At 35.8% G+C, this 21908-nt stretch overlaps 1 protein-coding gene across 3 annotated transcripts in view; it reads left to right on the top strand.

The window, feature by feature from the left end:
• CDCA2 (cell division cycle associated 2) overlaps positions 1-17813 on the top strand; it is a 30752-nt gene extending 12939 nt beyond the window's left edge. For 2 of the 3 annotated variants that reach the window (XM_045535788.1, XM_045535789.1), the window contains 7 exons: positions 1563-1647; positions 2108-2349; positions 3935-4013; positions 5225-5313; positions 6253-6384; positions 13913-14084; positions 16494-17813. In XM_045535788.1, the coding sequence (XP_045391744.1) occupies positions 1563-1647; positions 2108-2349; positions 3935-4013; positions 5225-5313; positions 6253-6384; positions 13913-14084; positions 16494-17677 (1983 nt within the window). In that variant the 3' untranslated portion in view covers positions 17678-17813. Of the gene's footprint in view, positions 1-1562; positions 1648-2107; positions 2350-3934; positions 4014-5224; positions 5314-6252; positions 6385-13642; positions 14085-16493 lie in introns of those variants that run through there. The other variant, XM_045535790.1, reaches the window with a different exon arrangement.
• Positions 17814-21908: the final 4095 nt, after the last annotated feature.

A 21908-nucleotide genomic window follows, 5' to 3' on the forward strand; every position in this document is an offset into this window, starting at 1 on the left:
TACATGGATAATTGGTATTCAATTGCTATTTTAAGTGTTTTAACAACATTTTGGTTAAAGAGCTGATTTAGGTCTGTGATACATACAATATTGCGTGTTCATATATTTCGTTTATCTTTTCCTCAAAGGGACTTGACATACTAATGATCTGTATAACTCTTACTTATTAGCAGTATGGCACAGCAAACATCATCCTGTCATTAGTATCAGGTGAAGATTTGGACAACTAATGATCTTTATAGTAAAAGGCCACAGTTGGTAGACAAAGAAAAATTTGAGTTGTTTGCTAATTTTTGTGGTTGTTTTAATTAAAAATGAATCTAAAAGTAAACATGAACTTAGTTGTGTAAGTTAGCTTGGTTCACATATTGGTATTCCTAACACTGGTCAGGAAAACGAACTGACTTGAGAGATAACAGATTAAGGAGGTTTGCTTGGAGCAGGACTATTTCTTAGAGCAGGTGCTATTTTTGGAATGGGTCTGTTGAAGAAAATGAATAACTCTCAATAACAAGGACTGGTCAGGGCTTCAGGTTGATGCTGGACAAGCTGGTGGTGATTAAGGGAAGACTTTAATCTGTCCACAGATCTGGCAGAACTCTAGTGGCCGTGTGTTTAGGCTTGCCCTAACTTTTTCTATAAGGTTTACAATACCCCTTCCTTACTAACTTGCCTACTCTGTAATCTTCATTTGGAGAAACACAGGGGCAAATACCACCTTCTTTCCTTTATTTCTTTCTCAAGAATATACTAATGTAGATGGGAGATTTAAACGTTTATAAGAGGTGTCGTTCCCTTGTTTAAAAGACAAAATACCCTGTTATATCGTTTAACCTGATGGGGTTTTTTCTTGTTTTAGTGCAGTTCTTGTATCTCAGACCATTTATATAATTTTTCTTATCTGACACTGTACGTTGTACATTTAGCCCTTCAAATCCACTGGTTCTGCACCTGTGGATTCAACCAACCACAGATTGAAAATACTCTGAAAAAAATCAATTTAAAAAAATCACAGCACAACAGTAAAAAGTAATACAAACAATACCATGTAACAACTATTTACATAGCATTTACATTGTATTAGGTATTATAAGTAATCTAGAGATGATTTACAATATACAGGAGGACGTTTGTAGGTTCTATGCAAATAGTACACCATTTTATATAAGGGAATTGATCTGTGGATTTTGGTATCCACTGGGTCCTGAAACCAGTTCCCCCTGGATATTGAGGGATGTACACTGTACACTGTAATTCTAGCCATTCACATGTTCCTTAACTTCATTTGCTAGATCAAAGATGAAAGGAATTTAACCCAAATTTATTGATTTCTGTTCTTTAATTTTGGCCTAAAATACCATCTTCTAAAGTAATATCTAGGGAACATTGTTTTTATTTGTGCCTGATATCATGGTGTTTTAAGCCTGAATGATTATGAAAATAAAATTAACCTTCAGTACTAGAGTATCTGTTTGCCCTTGGTGGAAAAAACTCAAAATTGCCATTCTTAATAACTATATATTTTTTATAGGTAAACATTCATTGATATTTATTTTGTTTAGGAACATTGTAACAACCTCTGTGATGATAAGACTCATTCAAGCTTCATCTCAAATCTTGCAAATTGTTACGAAGAACGAAAAATGGGTAAGAAATTCATATTTATTTTTAAGCCTGAGGATATGATTTTCTTGTTAATAAAATCTGATCTAGCATGTGGAATTTTAAGTGATCTGTTAATGCCTTGATGCTTCTGAATTTACATGGGAATGAAGAACAGCTGGGAGGGAGAGAATCTCTTTGGAGAGCCTCAGAATTGGTCTGTCCATTTCACCTATCCATTTTTACTTAATGGTGGAACTTGTAAAGAAAATTTATATTCCAATTTTATAAACTTTTAAGGTATTCATGCAAAATTTTACTTTAAAATCTATTACCATATTTTAATTGGAACGTTGTTTATTTTTTCCATTTTGTGTTTGTTCTACAAACTGTTTTGTATGATACAAATAACAGCTGAATATAATCATGTTAAAATATCCCAGTATATGCCTTTTGGATAAGAAATACAGCTTAATTTTTTAAGGTATTGCCCTTTATTTTATAGAAGATCAAGAAAATTGTAAGGCACCGGCCTTTGTGAATATGAGGAAGAGGAAGAGAGTTACTTTTGGGGAGGACCTCAGCCCTGAAGTGTTTGATGAATCTTTGCCAGCAAATACTCCGCTGCGTAAAGGAGGAACACCTGTTTGTAAGAAGGACTTAAGTGGGATCAGTTCCGTACTAGAGCAGTCACCAGTTCCTGAGCGATTACCTCAACCAAATTTTGATGATAAGGGGGAGAATCTTGTAAGTGTGAAAAGTATACAATAAAGTTGCTTATATTTTTACCAGGCCTCACATGTTTTGCATGAGCAGTAATTATGCTTTGAAGTCATTAGATGGACTAATGGATATGCCATGGTTTAATCTATTTTCTATGTAGGTTTTTCCCTATTACAAACAGTGCTTTGATGACTTTTTGTGAGGCAAGAGGATCGCTTGAGCTCAGGAGTTTGAAACCAGCCTGAGCAAGAGTGAGACCCTGTCTCAAAAACAAACAAAAAAAACCAAAAAAAAAAACACAAGACGAAATAGAAGAAAGGAAATAATTAAGATAAATGCAGAAATCAATAAAATAGAAAACAAAAATCGTTGAAATCAAAATATAGTGCTTTAAGGAAAATTAATAAATCTCCAATTAGACTATTCAGGAAAAAGGGAGAGAATATCAGGAATGGGAGAGGTGACCTAAGTACATATCCTAATAAATATTAAAAGGGTAATAAGAGAATATTATGAACAACTTTATGCCAATAAATTTGACACCTTACATAAACTAGGCACATTCCTTGAAAGACACAAATTACTAAAACTCACTAAAGATGGAATCAATCACTTCAGTGGCCCTATATCAACTAAAAACACTTAAATTGTAGTTAAAATCTTATCACAAAGAAAGCTCCTGATCTGGATGATTTTACTGATGAATTCTACCAAACATTTGAGCAAGTTATACTGTTTCTACACAAACTCTTCCAAAAATTGAGGACGTGAGAATACTTCGTAATTCATTTATGTCAGCATCAACCTGATGCTAAAATCAGACAGAAATTACAAGAAAACTATAATTCAGTGTCCTCTTAGACATAGCAATTTGTAAAAAGATGATACATTGTAACCACATGAGATTTAGCCTAGGAATGCAAAGTTGGTTTAATGTTTGAAAAACAATCAGTATAATTCACCTTATATATACCTTACATAGATGAAGACAGAAATATGATCATGTCAGTGGATGCAGAAAAGACATTTAATAAAATCTAGCATTTATTTCTGATTTAAAGAAACAAAAAACCTGAGCAGGGTGGTGACTAAAGGGAATTTCTTCAAAGTGGCAAATTTTATCTTTGAAAAATCAACAATTACTGTCTTACTGGCAATTATATAGGAAAGAAGATTTTGATATCTGTGTTTATATTGCCATTTTACCTCAAAGTTCCCTGAATAATACAGTGTTAGATTGTGTTTTTTAATGAATTTTCTTATTTACTTCATAGGAGTTAGAATGTTTTAAATAAACAAACCAAATAGTAACTTATCAGTGGATCATTATGGCTACTTTCACTTAAAATTTTATTGTTTAGTTTGGTGGATTACAGTTAATAAACATGGTTTCATTATAACGATGATTAGATATATGTAAAGTATCTATATTTTTGTTAGATATCTTTGTTTTGTATTGACTTTAATCTTTTATAGACTGTCCATCTTTATGCTTATTACAGTTCCCTCCTATCAAAATAAAGTCTTAACCATTTCTCTTGCAGGCACATTATATGTTCACTGAATTTAGTGATGTCTTAAGTTCTACTCTTTTTTTTCCTTTGTTTAGGAAAACATAGAACCACTTCAGGTATCATTTGCAGTTCTGAGTCCTTCTAATAAGTCTTCAATCTCTGAGACTCTTTCAGGTAGTAACTTTTGTTTATCTTTTCATAACTGTTGTTTTCAAAGTGTGTATATGTGAAACTTAATCTTTTTATTTTCTTTAAAAATTTTCATATTTGTTATAGTAATATATACTTGGTTTAAAAAGCCTAATAGAGCTGGGCATGGTGGCTCACACCTAGAATCCCAGCAACTCGGGAGGCTGAGGCAGGAGGATACCTTGAGGCCAGGAGTTAAAGACTACCCTGGTTTATCCATAACCTTTCATTTTTTTTTGAGACAGGATCTCGCTCTGTCAACCTGGGTAGAGTGCAGTGGCATCATTATAGCCATTTAACTTTCTTAGACAAGTAGCCTCATTCTTCAAGTTGCTATAAGCAGTGGAGTTGGCCTCTCTACTCTTACATATCAACAGTAAGTTTCTATTTACAGTTTGCACAATGGCAATGATCTGGATTGTAAGGGTCATTGTTAAATATCCAAAATTTTCCACATATATTAATATGGTATTTTTATCACGTATACATACTGAGGTCTCTGGATTTTTATGATCGTGATATGGCAACAAAGATCTCTCCCAGCTTTTCTTACAAACCAGGATTTGGCTGACAAATGTCATGGGGTGGGCCCTTAGGATGGGAACCTTTATTTGTGTGTTTTCCTTGGTCATAATCTTTTAATGGCTTCTTGTTGACACAAACCAACCTTCCTAGCACAGAATCCAAGCCGTGTATTATTAAGTTAGAGTTAAAATGTGAACCATAGTCTATCACATTCCAAAGCTTACGCTCTTGAACACATTACTGCCTTTCATTCATACTATTAAAAGTGATAAAATTTTCTTAAACTTTGCAAAATTAACTAAAGTATTTAGATGGTCATCTTAATGCCCTTCATTGCAGTTTCATTGTGCAAAATGTAGCTAGGACTAATTGGACATTCACAAAAATACATACATTTATTGTAATATGATTTAGTCTGCTGTCCTAACATGATAATATGTTAAGCAGTCGCCATGCAAAATGATGAAAGTTTCTGAGTATTCAGTAAACCTAAAGCTAAAAAAAAAAATAGGTTTCAAAATTTATTCCTCTTAGTAATTAATTGTTTATGTTTAGATATGATATTAAACGCTAAGGTGGATGTACAAAAGATTATCCAGTGTATCCAAAAGGTGATATGTGTTATAATTTTGTGTTCGCTACCCTGATTCTGCTTGTGTCTTGCTTATCAGGCACTGATACCTTAAGTCCTTCAAATAACCATGAGAAAATATCCTCTTGTAAAGTTGGCAGAATAACACGGACTTCTAACAAAGTAAATGTAAGTGCTTGTATTTAACACAATGTATTTGTTTTTAAATCTTGCAGGATAGTTTTTCTATTTTCGTGATCACATGCTGATGGATAAAATCTTGGCTTGATCAATGTCATTAAGAAACTAATATCTTATCTAGCTTATAACCTAGGGTAATGTTTTCCTGATTTGATCTTAATTAATTCACTTAGAAATAAAATCTGATAAAATAAAGTGCTTTCAGAGTTGCATTAATGTGGAAGGCAATCTGTTTGAAAAGTTTGTTTGGGATCCATATGATTTTATGAATTTCATTGAGGTGAAAATGAAGAAGAGCAGCATGTAGTTAAAAGAACCAGACAATGACAAAAATATAACCTTTCTAAATTGTGCTTTGGTTTGTTTTTTACACTGGATTTTAATATCCATTGAATGCATGTATCTTTTGCTATTTTATTAAATTAGATAAAATTGGATTTTTATCCATAACATCGTAGTGTACAAACATATATTATGCTGTTATAGTTGAAATCATAGGGGTTTTAGCTGATATGGTTGGATGATAAGCACAGAATTCAAACATAAATAATCTAAAAGTTCATGTTTTTTTTTTTTCCTGTAACCCAACAGCAGTTAGGTGTGCTAAATTGTGGTTGTCTAATATTTGATGAATGAATAAATCAACTAATTCTTATGCTGTTTCTAAATATAATACATAATTTTCTTCCCTAATATGATTGGGTAGTATATATATGTGCTTCTGGATCTATGTTTGAAAGATCAGCAGTTGGTCATTTATTTCCTCCATTTGAGTTTTGGTTAAAATGCTTCTAATGGAATTTGAAAATTAATAAGAAGTGGGATGTAAAATGGTAGGAGCATCATGGGAAGAAAAAAGTGAGAGCTGTACATTAAAATGTAACTGCTTGTGCTTTATAGCGTGCTTACTTTAAGTTTTCTTTATAGCAATGGATCGATTTTGCAGAAGAGAGTGTTTGCAACTTATTTAATACAGAAGTGCAGCCCTGTAAGGAAAAGAAGAGTAACAGAAGGAAGTCTCAGGAAGCCAAGTGCACACACAAACCTAAAAGGAATCAGGTAAGTGGATGTTTAAATATACAGTGAAGAGTAGAAGTGATATATTTCTTTGTTTTACGATTAGGAAAATATAGAAACAAAATGGTTGCCAGTTAACATTGGACCAAGATTATTAAAATCATCTTATCCTAGAGAATAGAATGATCCATAGAGGTTATACACTCAGCTGTTAATTACCTACAGGACATCTTCTGCATCTTTTTCATGTTTGTGTTGCATATGTCCGGCAGGGTAAATAATGGGCACTCAGACGGGAAGTTGATTCTCATCTTTGAATCTAATCTGAAGTCTCAACCTATTGGGAATCCCCTGATATTTTAGATAGGGATGATTGTGCCGTCTGGTATTTGTTGAACTTCTCTTCCTGTTGCTGAATTACTTTCCTACATTTAAGAAAATTTTGGAAACCAGGTTTCAGTCTTCCTTAATACTGCTAGTCATCTCAGGTGCGTCACCATCCGTGTGGTTATGGCCAGTCTAGCACCGTAACCCACTTCCTTTCCCTCCACTAAAGTGACCCGAAGCCACCTGCTCACTCTGCCATTTCTACAACTTGTTCCTACCTAACACCTTCCCACTTGTATTTGTGCACATGTATATAGCTCATTCTCTGACTCAACCTCCTGTCTGTCCATCCTGCTCACTCCCTTACTCATGTATAGGTTCTGCACTAAGATGAATCCTCCAGCCCTCTGTTTACACTCTCAAGCTTTCAGATACCCCTTAGGTTCACACTTCTTTCTTCATCTTGAACTGCATTTAATGTTTTCAACAGCTCTTGTCAGGCATCTCAGCTCTGTAGCCTTCTCCATTCCAGCTCATCCATCCCACAGAATTTCCACTCTATCCAATTTAACATCGCCACTGGGGAGACTCACAGGTGTGGGGGCTGGTGCTACTACACATTCATTGTTTCAGATACTATCTGAAGTCTGTCCTGATTTCTCTCCACTTTGCCACTTCACTTTAATTATTTTCCCAGGTATTTAGTAACTTTGTTACTAAAATCCGATGCATACTGTTCAGTCCTATTCTCACTTGACATCTCAGCAGCATTTGACATAATTGAACACTCTTTTACAGTCGCTGTTAAAGGTTTATATTCTTCCCCTCATCCTTAAATGTGTGTGTGTGTTCCTAAGAATTCTACTCTTTGCCCTTCTAAATTGTTTGTTTTCTGGGTGATTTCATATGCAGTGTGGTTAAGTGACCAAATTTGGAGGCCAAATCTTCCTGACCTGTAAATATACATTCAACTACCTACTAAACATCTCTTCTTAAACAATCCTATAAGCCCTTCAAAATCAACATTTCCGAAACTAAACTTATCAATTTCAGCACCCCACACACACACCACTGAAAACATTTCATTAACTTCCTACCCCTTCCAAGAAATAAAAATGACCGATTTGCTTAGTTGAATGACATGATATCCTTGAGTCATTAAATCCACAAGAAACTGGGTATTTTCCTGATTTAGTTCCTTTTTTTAAGTTCCATTTTATCTTTTGATAAAATGAAAGATCCTCTTTCTGAAAAACTGCACATATATTTTTAAATATGTGTACAACTTATTGCATTAGGAATTGACTTCATATATTTAAAAAAAAAAAAAACTGTTACAAAGATTGTATTCCTATTTCTTAAGATAATAAGTGGCCAGGAAGTTCAAGAAGGATTGAGCATTAAGTTGTTCCAACCCCTCCCAAGACTCTGCTGAATTACTATAATTTATGTAATAAAAGGAACAGACATAGAATAGCAATGAGGAGAGGAAGGGAATGCGGAGGGGTATTAAGCAACAGATGACAGCAGCCTTCAGTGAATTTCTAGAAGACAAAGCAGATGGGAGCATGTTGACAGATAAAAGAGGTGGAAAGATTTACAGCTCAGATGTGCTAGGAGGGAGCTAGAGAGGAGCTGGGAACCAGCCTGCTTATGGGAATCCCAAGAGACCCTGGGCCCAGGATTGGCAGGTACGATGGATGGTGAGAGTGAGAAGTGGTACTGCAAAATAGAGAGATTAATTGAAGTCCTATATATGGGACAGTTTGCACCAGTTGGCATGCTATCGACCCCCCACCCTGATACTCAGAACAGATGTTGTCATCTAGGTTAAAGCCCTCATCCTGGCATTTGGGAAGTCCCACAGTCTTGACAGCCAGCTCTTGCCCTAAAGCAAAACCTGAGAGTTGACACTTTCCATTCTGCCCTGCCCTGCCGTGCTCTGCACAGAGTTCCTAAGTAGAAACTTAGATGCAGGAAAGAGACTGAGCTGGAAAGCAGAGGAAATGCATACCAGCTTATCCAATCTTTTCTGAAATAAGAATTAGATGTCTAGAGAGTAGAACCAATAACATGAAAGAAAAAAGACCAATATTAATGAGTTAAAAACTGACCCCAGAGAAGTCGGTTATTCAAGGAATGGGAGAAAATGTGTGATATACTCTCATATACTCAGGTTTAAGAAACTATTATTTGCATGAAACTAAGAAGGGAATGCTGTGAAAAAGGAATAGAGAAAAAATAATTGCAAAAGTGTAAAATTTAGTAATTGTACTAGAGAATAGAGTTAAGGAAAGGGCTTTGTGCCCCAAGTGCTTTTTTCCACCCCATCTCTCCACTCTAAGTTAATTGGCAGTGACAAGATAACTCCATAAAAATTTTCACAAGCCGTTAGGAAAACAGTATGGAGGTTCCCTAAAAAATTAAAAATAAAGCTACCATATGATCCAGCAATACCTCTTCTGAGTATCTATCTGAAGAAAATGAAGTCAGTATGTTGAAGAGATAGCTGGACTCCCATCTTCACTGCAGCATTAGTCACAATAACTGAGATGTGTACTCAACCTAAGTGCCCATCAGCAGATGAATGGGTAAAGCAAATCTAGTATATATGTAATGGAATACTATTCAGCCTTAAAAAAAGAAATCTTGTCCTTGTGACAACATGGATGGACCTTAAGAACATCATTCTAAGTGAAATAACTCAGGCACAGAGAACCAACTGCAAGATCTCACATATATGGAATCTAAAAAAGTCAAACTCAGCAAAGAGTGGAATTGTTGCCGGGGGAGCTGGTGGGTTGGGGGTTGAGGGATGGGGAGATATTGATTAAAGGGTACAAAGTGTCAGGTGGGATGAATAAATTCTGGAGATCTGTTGTACAACCTGTTGACTAGTGAAGTATACATGAAAATTGCTAAGAAATTCCATCTTCAATGTTACCACCAAGTACGTGAGGCAATAGATGTGTTAATTAGTTTGATCTCATCATTTCAGGATGTTTACATATATCAGAATATCATGTACACTAATATATGTAAATTTTGGTCAATTGCACAAATTATATTTAAATTGATCAATCAAAACGGAATCTAATCAGGCTCCTAGATCTAGTTACCAATTTATAGGACGTACAGGGGACAGAGGAACATAAAGACGTACCGTGACTATGGTCAGCCAATTCCAGAATTGGGCTAATACTGTGGAAAGGATGCCTTAGTTTGTTCACCAAATAAATGGCAAGGGAAATAAAAGAAGGAACCATTAGTAGAAGACTTAGGAGCTACATCAACCAAATGGAATGTTTGGGGATCTTATTGGGACCCTGATTTGAGCAATTGTAAAAAAAAACATTTATGGGCCACTTGGAGAAACTTAAACTCTGAGGAGATATTAGGGAACATTCCTGTCATTAGGGTTTTTTGTGTTTTGCCTAATTACATTTTTTACTTACAGATCATTTTAGATACGCATGCTGTTCTAAGAAGTAATGCAGGCAGATCCCAAGTACCCTGTACCCAGTTCCCCTGATTGTGATATCTCGAAAAACCCCAGCAGAATATTGATGCAGTCAAGATACTGAGGGCTCTCCTATGGCCCTTTGGTAGCTATATCCACTTCCCACCCATAACCCACCTCGGCCCCTGGCGACCAGTGATCCCTCTCCATTTCTATAATTTTGTCATTTGGAGAATGTTATAAAAATGGAATCACATGCTATGTAACTTTGAGACTGGCTTTTTTCACTTAGCACAATTCTCTGGAGATTTGTCCAGGATGTCACATGTATCAGTTCCTTTTTTGCTGAATCATATTTGTAATTGTCTTGAAAAAGAGCGTGATGGCTTGCACCTGTAATCCCAGCACTCTGGGAGGCTGAGGCGGGAGGATCACTTGAGGCCAGGAGTTTGAGACCAACCTGAGCAACATTGTGAGACCCTGTCTCTGCAAAAAATAAAAAAAATACCTGAGTGTGGTTGTGCGTGCCTGTAGTCCCAGCTGCTTGGGAGACTGAGGCAGGAGAATCGCTTGAGCCCAGGAGTTAGAGGTTGCAATGAGCTATGATGATGTCACTGCACTCTAGCCCAGGCAATAGAGCAAGACCCTGTCTCAAAAAAAGACACTGCCAGGTTTCAGATGAGATGATAATTAATGCCTGTGCTATGCTTTAAAATAATCCAAGGGAAGGGTAGATAAATGAATCATTATCATATGTTAGTAGTTGTTGAAGTTAGTTGATGGGCTGCATGAGTTTCAGTGAACTATTCTCTCTCTTTGGGGGAGGTTTGAAATTTTCCATTATACAAAGTAAAAAGTATAGCACTATTAGCCCCTTATTCAGAGAGAGGGAGCTGGCCACAAGAACTAAAAATGGAACCAGTAAATAAGTAAACAGCAGGAGTAGAGGAGTGTACACTTTATCATTACAAGCCTTCCTGTACAATTTGATTTGTTGCCATGTACGTGAATTATTTGTAACTAATTTTAAAGCTATTCTCTGAAAACAATTTGTCTTAATTGTGCAAATAAGCCAGAAGATAAACATTTACTTCTGTTTCACGACCTCCTTCACTATGTGAAAGGTATCAGTGATTTGGGAGTAAATGGGGCTGCTTTAGGGTAATACGTTCAGTTGTCCTTTGCTCTGAGTCATAAACCAGCCTAACCACTTCTAGATCGAATGGCTCCCCCGAGGTTCCCATCATATAGAGCTTCTTTTGTTTATTACACTATAAGCAAAGCTTTTATACTGTCGTAAATTCAAATTTTGGTAAGTTTCTGGTCTTTGCTGATATAATCTTCTTATGGACAAGATCAGCACTGCTAGATAAATTTTTAGGACGAACAGAACTGAGGTGCTTTAATTATCATGGAGGGCTGGGTGCTTCCATTGGCCCATGACCATGAAAAAACGAAATTTTAGTCTTTCAGTCATGTTTAGCAGATTTTATGTAAGCTGAACTGTACTTCTTTTTCTTTGGTATTTATTCATTCATTCATTCATATTTGTTGAGTAGCCACTATGTGCATGGCACTACTGTAGGTGCAGGGGACATCTTGTATTATACAAACAAAAATTTCCAAAATCACGCTAAATGGGAATTTTTTTTCCTTACCTATTTGTCAAACTGTTCTAGAGGTTATGACCTGGTGACACTGACCATAGTATATTAATTGACCACATAAGGCCTATGTCCTACAATAATACTAATATAATTTGGTATTAAAAATTAAAAATTTGTGAGGTAATAGATATGGTAATTAGGTTGATTAGCCATTCCACAATGAATACATGTATCAAAACATCATGTTGCACACCATAAATACATACAACTTTTGTTAATTAAAAAATATATTTTTCCTCATATCAATTCTCAGAGTAATAGGAAGCAGTGTGAAAGAACAAGAACAGCCAACACATAGCTCCTCCTGTGGGTCGAGCCCTGTGTTAACCATATGCCACGTGTTGACTCATTAGTGCTCACCACAGCTGTAGGTGATGGTACGTGCTATTACGATTCCTATTTTGGAGAGAAGGAAGTTGAGGTAACTTGCCCAAGATTATAAAGCAGTTAAATGGCAGAGTCAGGATTTAAACCCAAAGTATCTGGCACCAGAGGCCAAATGTTTCTCTTTTGCATTTCATCTATGAACCCCAAGTTAGGGCTTTTCCTTTCTCTTGGCTTCCTCATCCACTGACCACGCCAGCATTTTCCCGACTGTTCCATATAATGTCAACAGATGTTCCAGGAAAAAAAACTTAATGGAAAAATATTTAACCCAGCATTTTCCTAATGTATATAGAGATTATTTATACCAAGGACTTCTCAGAGAATTTCATGTTTGGTGTATATTGTAAATCACCAAGAGGAACATTCATCTTGTACAGTTCTAAAATTATTTTTCCATGGAATGTTTTGTTTTGTTTTGTTTTTACAGGATATCTATAGATATCTCTAGGAACACATAGTTCTGTGCCATTTCTGTGCTCTTGAATCTCATTAGTTTCACCCAAATCTTCTGTGCTCCCCCAAATGATCTTTCTTAAATATGAGATCAAGTGTTGCTCCCTGAGGCACCGTGCAGTGAGCCCTTACTGCTCTCATGTGGTCCACTGTGCACAAGGGCTCTGTCTGCTCTGTTAGTGTCTTCTGCCACCCCCGTGTGGCTCCGCTGGCTACACACTGCCACGGGCAGCCTTCCTCTGCCCTGCTGCCTGACCTTGAGCTCGTGCCTGTGCCTTGCCCTTCTCTGTGAAAAGCCCTCTCCCCACCACTGCACTTGGCCAAAAACAGCTCTCCCTTGTTTGACATTTGCCTTGGACATTGCATTTTCTGCGGAGTGTGTCTTGAACACTTTCCGCAGGCCACGTACCCATCTTCTCAGTCTGTTATGGTACATATGGATGGTAAGTATTTGCCTTAGGCCGGGGGCTGCTCGAATACCATATCCTGTTTGATTTTAGATCCCACACCTAGCAAGTTATTACCTGGCATGCAGTGATTTCTCAATAAGTGTTTGATGAATTCCACTTTCTGGAAGCATTAATTGTTAAAAACATTTTACGTTGACCTAAAGTCTGGTTCTCGCCCACATTTCATGGCTTTTGCTCCTAACAGCCTTTCTAGTATGTCAGTATAGTGTTTGAGTTTCCCTGAAGTCTCTTTCATATGAAACTTTTTTTTTTTTTTAACAGAGAACATTATTTCTCAATTGCTGCTATGGCACTCAGAATTGAATATAATACTACATTCTGGGTATTACTAAAGCAGTTTTTAATTTGTATGGAAACCCACATATTTTCTATTATTGTCAGACCTTTGTCCCCCCATCTTTTACTTGTGCTTGTTAAAATCCATGTCGTTTTGACTTGTTCCTCCTACTCTTGATTAACTCATCTGTTTGAATCAGTTCAGCTAGCTCTGTGTTATTTTCACAATTTATGTTCATGCCTATTGTTTCTTCTTCCAGACCTAGGAACAGAAAGCCATGGCATTGCAGTGGGAACTCATGCCAGGTTAATCCTGAATCATCATTACTACACCCTAATTATAAATATCTCATGTCTTAACGTCTGTGCAATTCTACAGCACACTGAGCACTTGCCAAAACAAGAGCTGGGTAAGGGAAGAAATAGATAGATGCTGAATGATGATTAGAGATGTTATAGAAGTTAAAGGGTCAAAATTGTACATGGTGCTACATCTTTCTCAACTGCAGTGTTTTAATACATTTTCTCAGGTTTTAAAAAGTTACAGAAAGAAGAAAGGAAGGAAAAAGAAAAGTGTTGAGAAATCTTTATATGGGGAAAGAGACATTGCTTCTAAGAAGCCTCTCCTAAGTCCTATTCCTGAGGTGCCTGAGGTCTCTGAGATGACACCCTCAGTTCCAAGCTTCCGAAGGATGTGTTCAGGTATCCTGTCCTTTTCCTGTTAGTTATATTTTATCTCTTCTCTTCACTCTTTTTGTTGCTATTTCACTTTTTCCCCCATTTTCCTGTTCACTGCCTAAGGAGTACATAAGTAAAAATAGCATGTTGCCATTTCCTCATGTTACCATAAAAATTTTAAGTGAAGGAAAGCTGTAGTTAATAACTTTCAGGTAGCTTAAACCCTTTGCAGAATCTGATAAAAGCTCTGGATCCTCTTCCCAGAAAAGTGAGACGCAAGATTTTACGTATAATTTCAGGGGAAATAATTTCTGCTGATCCTGTTTATTTATGCTTTTTAAAGGATTTTGTTAAATTAAAATGAATTCCATTTGGTGATATGGTCCATCAGTTAAAGCAAGCAAGGTGATGGTTCAGTAATAGATATATCAGTTAAGGACAAAAATTTTTAAATTAAAAAAAAAAATCACCCGATGGATGTTTCATTCAAGTTGGCACTGCTAAGCATCTTCTAAAAATAATGTTTATAAATTAAGTTCAATGAACTTGAATGTTTTGTTTATAAGTTAAGAGCAAGTCAGGTGATACCCTGGGTAGGTAAAAAAATGGATTGGAGTTGCTTCTGGTTTGTAATACCTGAGTTTTAAATGGATGGAATTATGCTGAAAGTAATAAGGATATGTGTCCATTTGGCTTGTTGATTTTGTATAGAATCATTTTACCAATAGCTGCCTTTGTCAATCATCAGATATTTATAGCCTGCCTTGTATTTGCATATACTACATAGGATTAATAGTAGACTCGAGGATGAATGAGGTACATGCCACTACAGACTCTTGGCTTCTGCGTTAGGATAGTGCAAGAGTTTAAATAAACAACCACCTCACAGTTGCACACACACCAGCTCACACTCTTCTCCTGCCCTGCCTTTTCACGTACAAGGGATCTTCCCCCCCACCTCTTTTTAATTTGGCCTGATATTGCTTGTCTTCCAGGATTTCACTGTGCTCTCTGCCTTTCTAGGGAAACTGTTCGCAGTGCACCTTTACCACCTGGTTTTGTGATGGTCTCTTTTCTGTGTGCACTCCCATACCTGAAATTGCAGTCTCTTTGAGAGTGGAAACAGTCTTTTCATTTTATCCCTAGTTCCTGACAGGAGTTTGCCAAAAGGTGTTTAAACAATGACCGTTGGTATAATTTTCCACCTTGCATCCTATTAGAGAATTTCTTTTTAAAAATACCTGAAGCATTTTTTTAATCTCTAACCATTGGTATCACCTGCTACTTGGTTTTAAAGCAATTTAGTTCCTTGCTTTCTCCCTCTTTCCCTTCCTCCCTCCCTCTCTCTCTTTTACCTTCTCTAGTATGTTGAATTTTTAAAACAATACATAAATATCAATTTCTAAAGAAATATAAAGAGCCCAATGTTTAGAGCTGTGTAACAGTATAAAGACACATTGATTGACACTAATTGTACCTGACCTGTGTTAATCTGTGGCTTTACATGACATGATTTTAAGTACCCTAATCATACGTACGTTTACAAAGTGAAACCATATGTTTTGTATATCTTCCACTTTTTATTTTGTTTAAAACACTTTTTATATTCATCTCACTGGCCACTTAAAAATATTATTATCTGATATAACTAGAGAGATGGCATCCAACAGTACTGAGATTGAGAATTCATAAAGCCTGGATTCATTTAGGCTGTGTCACTTACCAATCTGAAAAACCTTGATGATGGGTTTTTTTGTTTTGTTTTGTTTTGTTTTGTTTTGTTTTGTTTTTTTACCTATGATATGCCAGAAACACAGGAAAGGCTACCCATGGCATATCTTCCTGAAGGGTAAATTTTTTCAAAGATTGAGGAATAAGGGGTAGATTTTTAGAATATTGAAACATGGTTCTACTTGAGAGTACAGTGTATTTATAGTAATATTTAACAGAGGGCATGAGACCTGCGTGTCTTCGGGCATTCCCTTTTAGCTGCTAAGTCCTCAACTCCCCCAGAATTCCAAATTTTCTCTCTTCTATTTCCAGAGATAAATTGATAGCAAAGTTGCCTATTTTTAGTAATTAATTTTTAGGGAAATGGGTAATGTTGCTGCCTCATGCTACACAGACCTTGCAGTGTTGGAAGTATGTTACAATGGAGGAAGCAATTTAAGATGCCGTTCTCCTTTTCATGGTCTGAGGTTATATGCTTATTAATTCAAGCGTTAAATACCTGTTTTCTTAACTTGTGGGTTGGAGAACAGCTAAAAAAGGAGGAGGAGGGAGGATGACAGATGGGGACAAGCACAGTGTAATAAGAGGTCTTTGATTTTCAAAGCTTAAAACATAATAGGGCACCTGTTTATTTAATAAAAGTAAAGTTTATTTCCATTGTTAATTTTTAATTAGACTTAAATTTATTTATATGCCTCACAGATGATTTCAACTCAAATGGTAAACTTGAAGAAGTACAGATGCCTAAAAATCTAGTTGAAAGAAAGAATCTTACGCCTCAGAATCCAGAAGATTTGCGTATGAATCAAGCCTTTGGTAAACATGTTTCTGAATTCTGCTCTTACATAAAAAGTTCTTCATTGCTTGATAATGCTACTTCCGATGAAGATCCAAATACAAATACTATGGACGCTGATGAAAACAAAAATATTCCAAAAGCAGAAAATAAGTTGGAAAGTAAAAATAACCCCCAAACTGGGACTGACAGTCATGTTTCTTGTGCTTCTGTGACTGAAGAACATACCGTATCAGATAATCCAAAACCTAATTTTATCACGCAGGGTCAAGAATTTTGTGCTGCTGGTCAAAATGCGGAAAACCTTTGTCAAAGCTTTAAAATTTCAGAAGATATAAAGTGTGAAAAACAAGATGACTGCTTAGTAGCTGTGGAGGGAAAACTGCAGTGTAATCATTTAATGTCTGACTCACAAAAAGAATTTAATTGTTTAGAAGATGTCTTAATTGAAAATATGAAGGAAAGTGAGGATTTGGGAAGCAAATCTGTAAAAAGCAGTATTATGCATTGTAGAGAAAGGAAACATAGAAGACGCTCTGTGTATTATTCTGATGGTCAAAGTTTACATTTGGAAAAAACCGGAAATCACGAACCTTCCTGCAGTGTGGGCAGCTCTGTAGAGATGAGTTTAGAAAATTCTGAACTGTGTAAAGATTTATCTGATGCCATTGAGCAAACCTTCCAGAGAACAAACAGTGAAACCAAAGTGCGACGTAGCACAAGGCTGCGGAAAGATTTGCAAGATGAAGGGCTTGTATGGGTTTTACTTCCGTTTCCTTCCACTTCCCAAAATACCAAAAGGAGAACAATATGTACATTTGACAGCAGAGGATTTGAAAGTACAGCTCCCAGAAAAGATACCATGTCCTCCAGACCACAGCCATGTGTGGCACCTTCTATCTCAGATAAAGAAAACATCCAGGGTCCTGCTGCTGATTCTTCTAGTTTACCTGGCAAGAGGAGGAAGAGCTTTTGTACATCTACACTCGCAAATACTAAAACCACCACCCAGTCAAAACGCTGCAGAAGAGGTGAGAAGGAAGAAAGCTCTCCAATGGACTTTGGACAGAATGGAGAACCAAAGCAGTGATTGACATTTCCTGCACAGCATTTGGTGAGAGAGAAGGTAACCATCTATGCCGAAAAGATTCATCTAGTTCCCATCCTTTGTTCAACTTCAATATTTTAAAAGTTTCAAATAAATAAAATCATTTGAGTTGAACCTACTTTTAAGTAGAAATAAATTTCTTCATCATTCAAAAAGGAAACATTATATTAAATATGCTCTTCTCCCCCCCCAGATAGTAAATGCTTTATTACTGTTGTGCTTAAAGGATTGTTTTTAGACCCAACAATGTCTCTGAATTTTTACAGAGATATATTTCCTTAAGTACATACATTTTTAAGTACGTATTTACCACTGAAGATTTAGACTCTGTTGTAAAAAACATCTTTTAGAATTGACTGATTTTATCTGGGTAATAGGGTTAGTTTTTTTACAAAAGACAAATTAATAGAATTAGTGGAACTTTATGAAAATTGGAGGTAATATAAACTTAAAATGGGGTGAGATGTGTATTTTAATTATGGCAAAAAAACTGGTTAAAAATTTTAACTAGGAGAAATGGAAATTATAAAACTTGTTTTTGGTTAAATTTAAGAGAAGCTTTGATGATTTGGTTTATCTGTCTCAAATGGCATTTTTTATTTTAATAGTTAAAATCAAATCCTAAACAGATTTCAGAAAATTCAATAACCAAAATTTTATAAATCTATTATTATAAATGAATATGTAACTAAGGTGAAGCCGTTCTTTTCTTCAAAAAGATTCCTATATGCCTTGTATGGAAGGGTTGTTTTTTGCTGAAAATATAACAGTTTAGTTAAAGATTGAACTCCCAGATAATTCTCATTAGTCACAGATAATTTAGGATTTAATTCACAGTATTCCATAAAAACATTTGAAAACCAGAAACTCAATTGTGAAGGGGCTCTGGAAAATTAGTTTACTAACGTGAAACATGGTGGTAGGTCACTGATTTCTTTAACATGGCATTTTTTCTGGCGGCTCTGACTTTTTATTTTGGAATATCTGGTACTGTCGCTTGTCTAGGTTTAGTTAAGCTTTTGCACTATCTCCTATGACTATTTTGGTGATAGCAGTTTGAAAATCTAAATTGCTATATAATCTGGAATTTGTGAATGCGTATAAATCATTATATCATTAAACAATTGTCTTGGAAATCCTTTAAATCATTAAACTTTCCCTCTCCATGATAGCAGAAACATGTTAACAAATAGAGCTCTCTATAAATAACACAACAGGGAAGAAAGCTCCCGCTGAGCCGCCCATTTCCCCTCCTTAGATAGAGACTATTTGTTACCTTGTTGGCACCGGCGGGTCTGGAACTCCTGCTGCTGAAGACTAATGTATTTTACATTAACACTCACAGTGATCCCCAATTTCTTCTGCTCAAGGGTGGATTGTTTTAAAAATTCTTTACATGTAAATTATTTATAGGCCTTTTTTTCCATTTATGGTTGTGGGTTGGTGTGGTTGGTAAATCCAGTACTATTGAAAACCAACCAACCAAAAAAACTAATTAGCTTTTTGGTTTTGGTAATTTAAAAAAAAAAAAGAGAGAAAAAAAAAAAACAACTTTCAGAACCCTAAGCTGTTGGAGGGTTTTCAGTTTTTAAAAATTTTTGCATTTCTTTTTTGTTTAACAAGAAGGCTAAAGACTATTGATTGTTATTTCACCTTCTTCCTACTGTCTTATGATATACGATCCTGACTGCATTTGAATTCTTACAATTTCGCATGTTTTGTTTCATTTCTCAACAAGTGCTCCTGAGAATGAAGGAAACATTGGGACCTGTGATTCTGGCTTGGTTTTTCAAATGTGAAATGGTTCTCATTTGGTAGCAGCAGTAAAAAATACAAACACATTTAATAGTTCTTTTGGTTTTCAAAATGTTTCACTATAAGTATTTTTGTTGATATTTGTAAATAACAAACAGGCAGTTTTCCTAAAGAGAACATACCTGAAAAATCAAAGTGATTTATTTAGGTGTAGTTCTATCCACCAATTCTCACTTGTATGAGATTTGTGAAAAGTTCATAAGTTCTGTGTTTGATCATGCTGGCTTGTTTTTTTGTTTTTTTAGTTTCTTTTCATTAATGGTTAAATCAAAAACTTGGCTTCAAAATAGTTTTTTACAACCTTATCTTTTTTCTGCAGTAACCAACCCTCGATGTTTTGCTTAGAATTTCTCCCATCATGTAGATTCTTGGTAGTTCCAGGAGATGGCAGCATGACATCTGAAGTTTTTCCTTCCCTGTGCATGCCTTAAAAAGCTGGGTAGCTCTTAATTGCTGTTGCCTTTGCTTACCTCTATTTTTACTCATTTTTATTACAAAAATAATATGTGGCTATTGGGGAAAAAAAAACAGGACTGTACAAAATTTAAAAGTAGGAGAAATAGGACAAGTATCTTCCTTTTCTCCACCCCAGGAAAACATTCAGCCAAACCTTCCTCTCCCCAGCTTACTGTATAAAACTGTTAACTGGCATACCTCTTCCCAACCCTTCCGGTATAAACCTGAGTGTACAGTCTTGTTGTTTTTCTAACAGGATCACGCGTATGTGCCATTCTGCAACTTTTAAAATTTATTTTTATTTTTTTATTATTCAACAAAATATGCCATGAGTATCCTTCAGTCTTATTTTTGAAAAGCCCTGTGCTACCTTGGTGTTTACAATCCCTGCATGGAATTACGCACTTGCAATATTTGTAATGACAGTAGCCATCTCCTTAATAATGGATTTGTCTCCAGCTTTTGCTATGGAAAATTACAGCAATGTATTTTACAGCAAATTTAAAGCCTCACTGGACTTGTTGAAATGTCTGTCAGATAAATTCCTTGAAATTCAAAGAAAATGGTTAAATTCTCTTCTGTATCTTTTAACTGGCAGATTCCCCTTATAAACAGTTTTGTAGCCTTACCTTCTTTCTGCTACTCATTCTCTCCTGCCACTTAATGCCTCTTTGTTTCCACCTCCTCTGGCTGCCCCAACCTCCACGTGAGCCACGGACCTGAGGGCGAGTCTTAGACCTGGCATAACAAGGAGAAAAGGATTAATAATGTCTGGCTCATGCTTTAGATTGAAAGAGTTTTTTTTTTTTTTTTTGTCTAGTTTATTGAGGTATAATTAGCCTACAGTAAAGTTCACTTTTTTTTTTAAGTGCACAGTTTGAATTTTGGCAAATGTATACAGTCATGTAACCAGGGCCACAGTTAAGTAAGAACATTTCCATCCCCCCAAAAGAAGTTTCCTCCTGCCTCTTTGCAGTCACTGCCTTCCCCCCACCCCTGCTCTTCACAACTGCTGATCTGATTCGTATTATATCATTAGTTTTACCTTTTTCAGAATGTCATGTAAATGGAATCATACAATGCATGTCCTTTTGTGTCTGGCTTTTTAAACTTAGCATAATGCTTTTAGATTCCTCTATTTTGCATGTTTTAAGTAATGTTTTAAGTAATTGATACCTGTTTATTGCTGAGTACTATTCCATTTTATACATGTGCCAGTTTGTTTATCCATTCACCATTTGATGGATACTTGGATTGTTTCTGGTTTGGGGCTATTACAAATAAAGCTGCTATAAACATTCACATGTGGATCTTTTTTATAGACACATGTTTCCATTTATCTTGGATAAATACCTAGAGGTGGGGTTCTGGGATGTATGGTTGGAATATGTTTACCTTTTTAAGAAACTGCCAAATGTTTCCATAGTGGCTGCATGATTTTGCATTCCCACCAGCAACACATTAAGTTTTATTTGTTCCACATCTTTACCAGTACCTGATATTATCAGTCTTTTTCAAAGAGCCATTCTGGTAGGTGTGCAGTGATATCACATTGTGATTTTTTATTTGTATTTCCCTAATGACTAATGATGTTGAACATGTTTATTTGCCATCCTTATGTTGTCTTTGTTGAGGTGTTTATTCAAATCTCTTGCCCATTTTTTTTGTTACTGTTGTCTTACTGAGTTGAAAGAATCTATATTTGGGTTAAAGTCCTTTATTGGATATGTTTCTTGCAAATATTTTTTCCTAGTCTGTGGCTTGCCTTTTTATTTTCTTAGCAGTGTCTTTTGAAAAACATTTTCATTTTGATGCAGTCTAATTTACCAGTTTTTTCCTTAATGGTTCATATTTTATGTGTCCTAGCTATGAAACCTTTGCCTGACTCCAGGGCACAAAAGATTTTCTTCTCTGTTTTATACTAGAAGTTTTATAGCTTTAG

This window comes from Lemur catta, chromosome 22 (assembly GCF_020740605.2).
Source record: "Lemur catta isolate mLemCat1 chromosome 22, mLemCat1.pri, whole genome shotgun sequence".
Taxonomy (NCBI): domain Eukaryota; kingdom Metazoa; phylum Chordata; class Mammalia; order Primates; family Lemuridae; genus Lemur; species Lemur catta.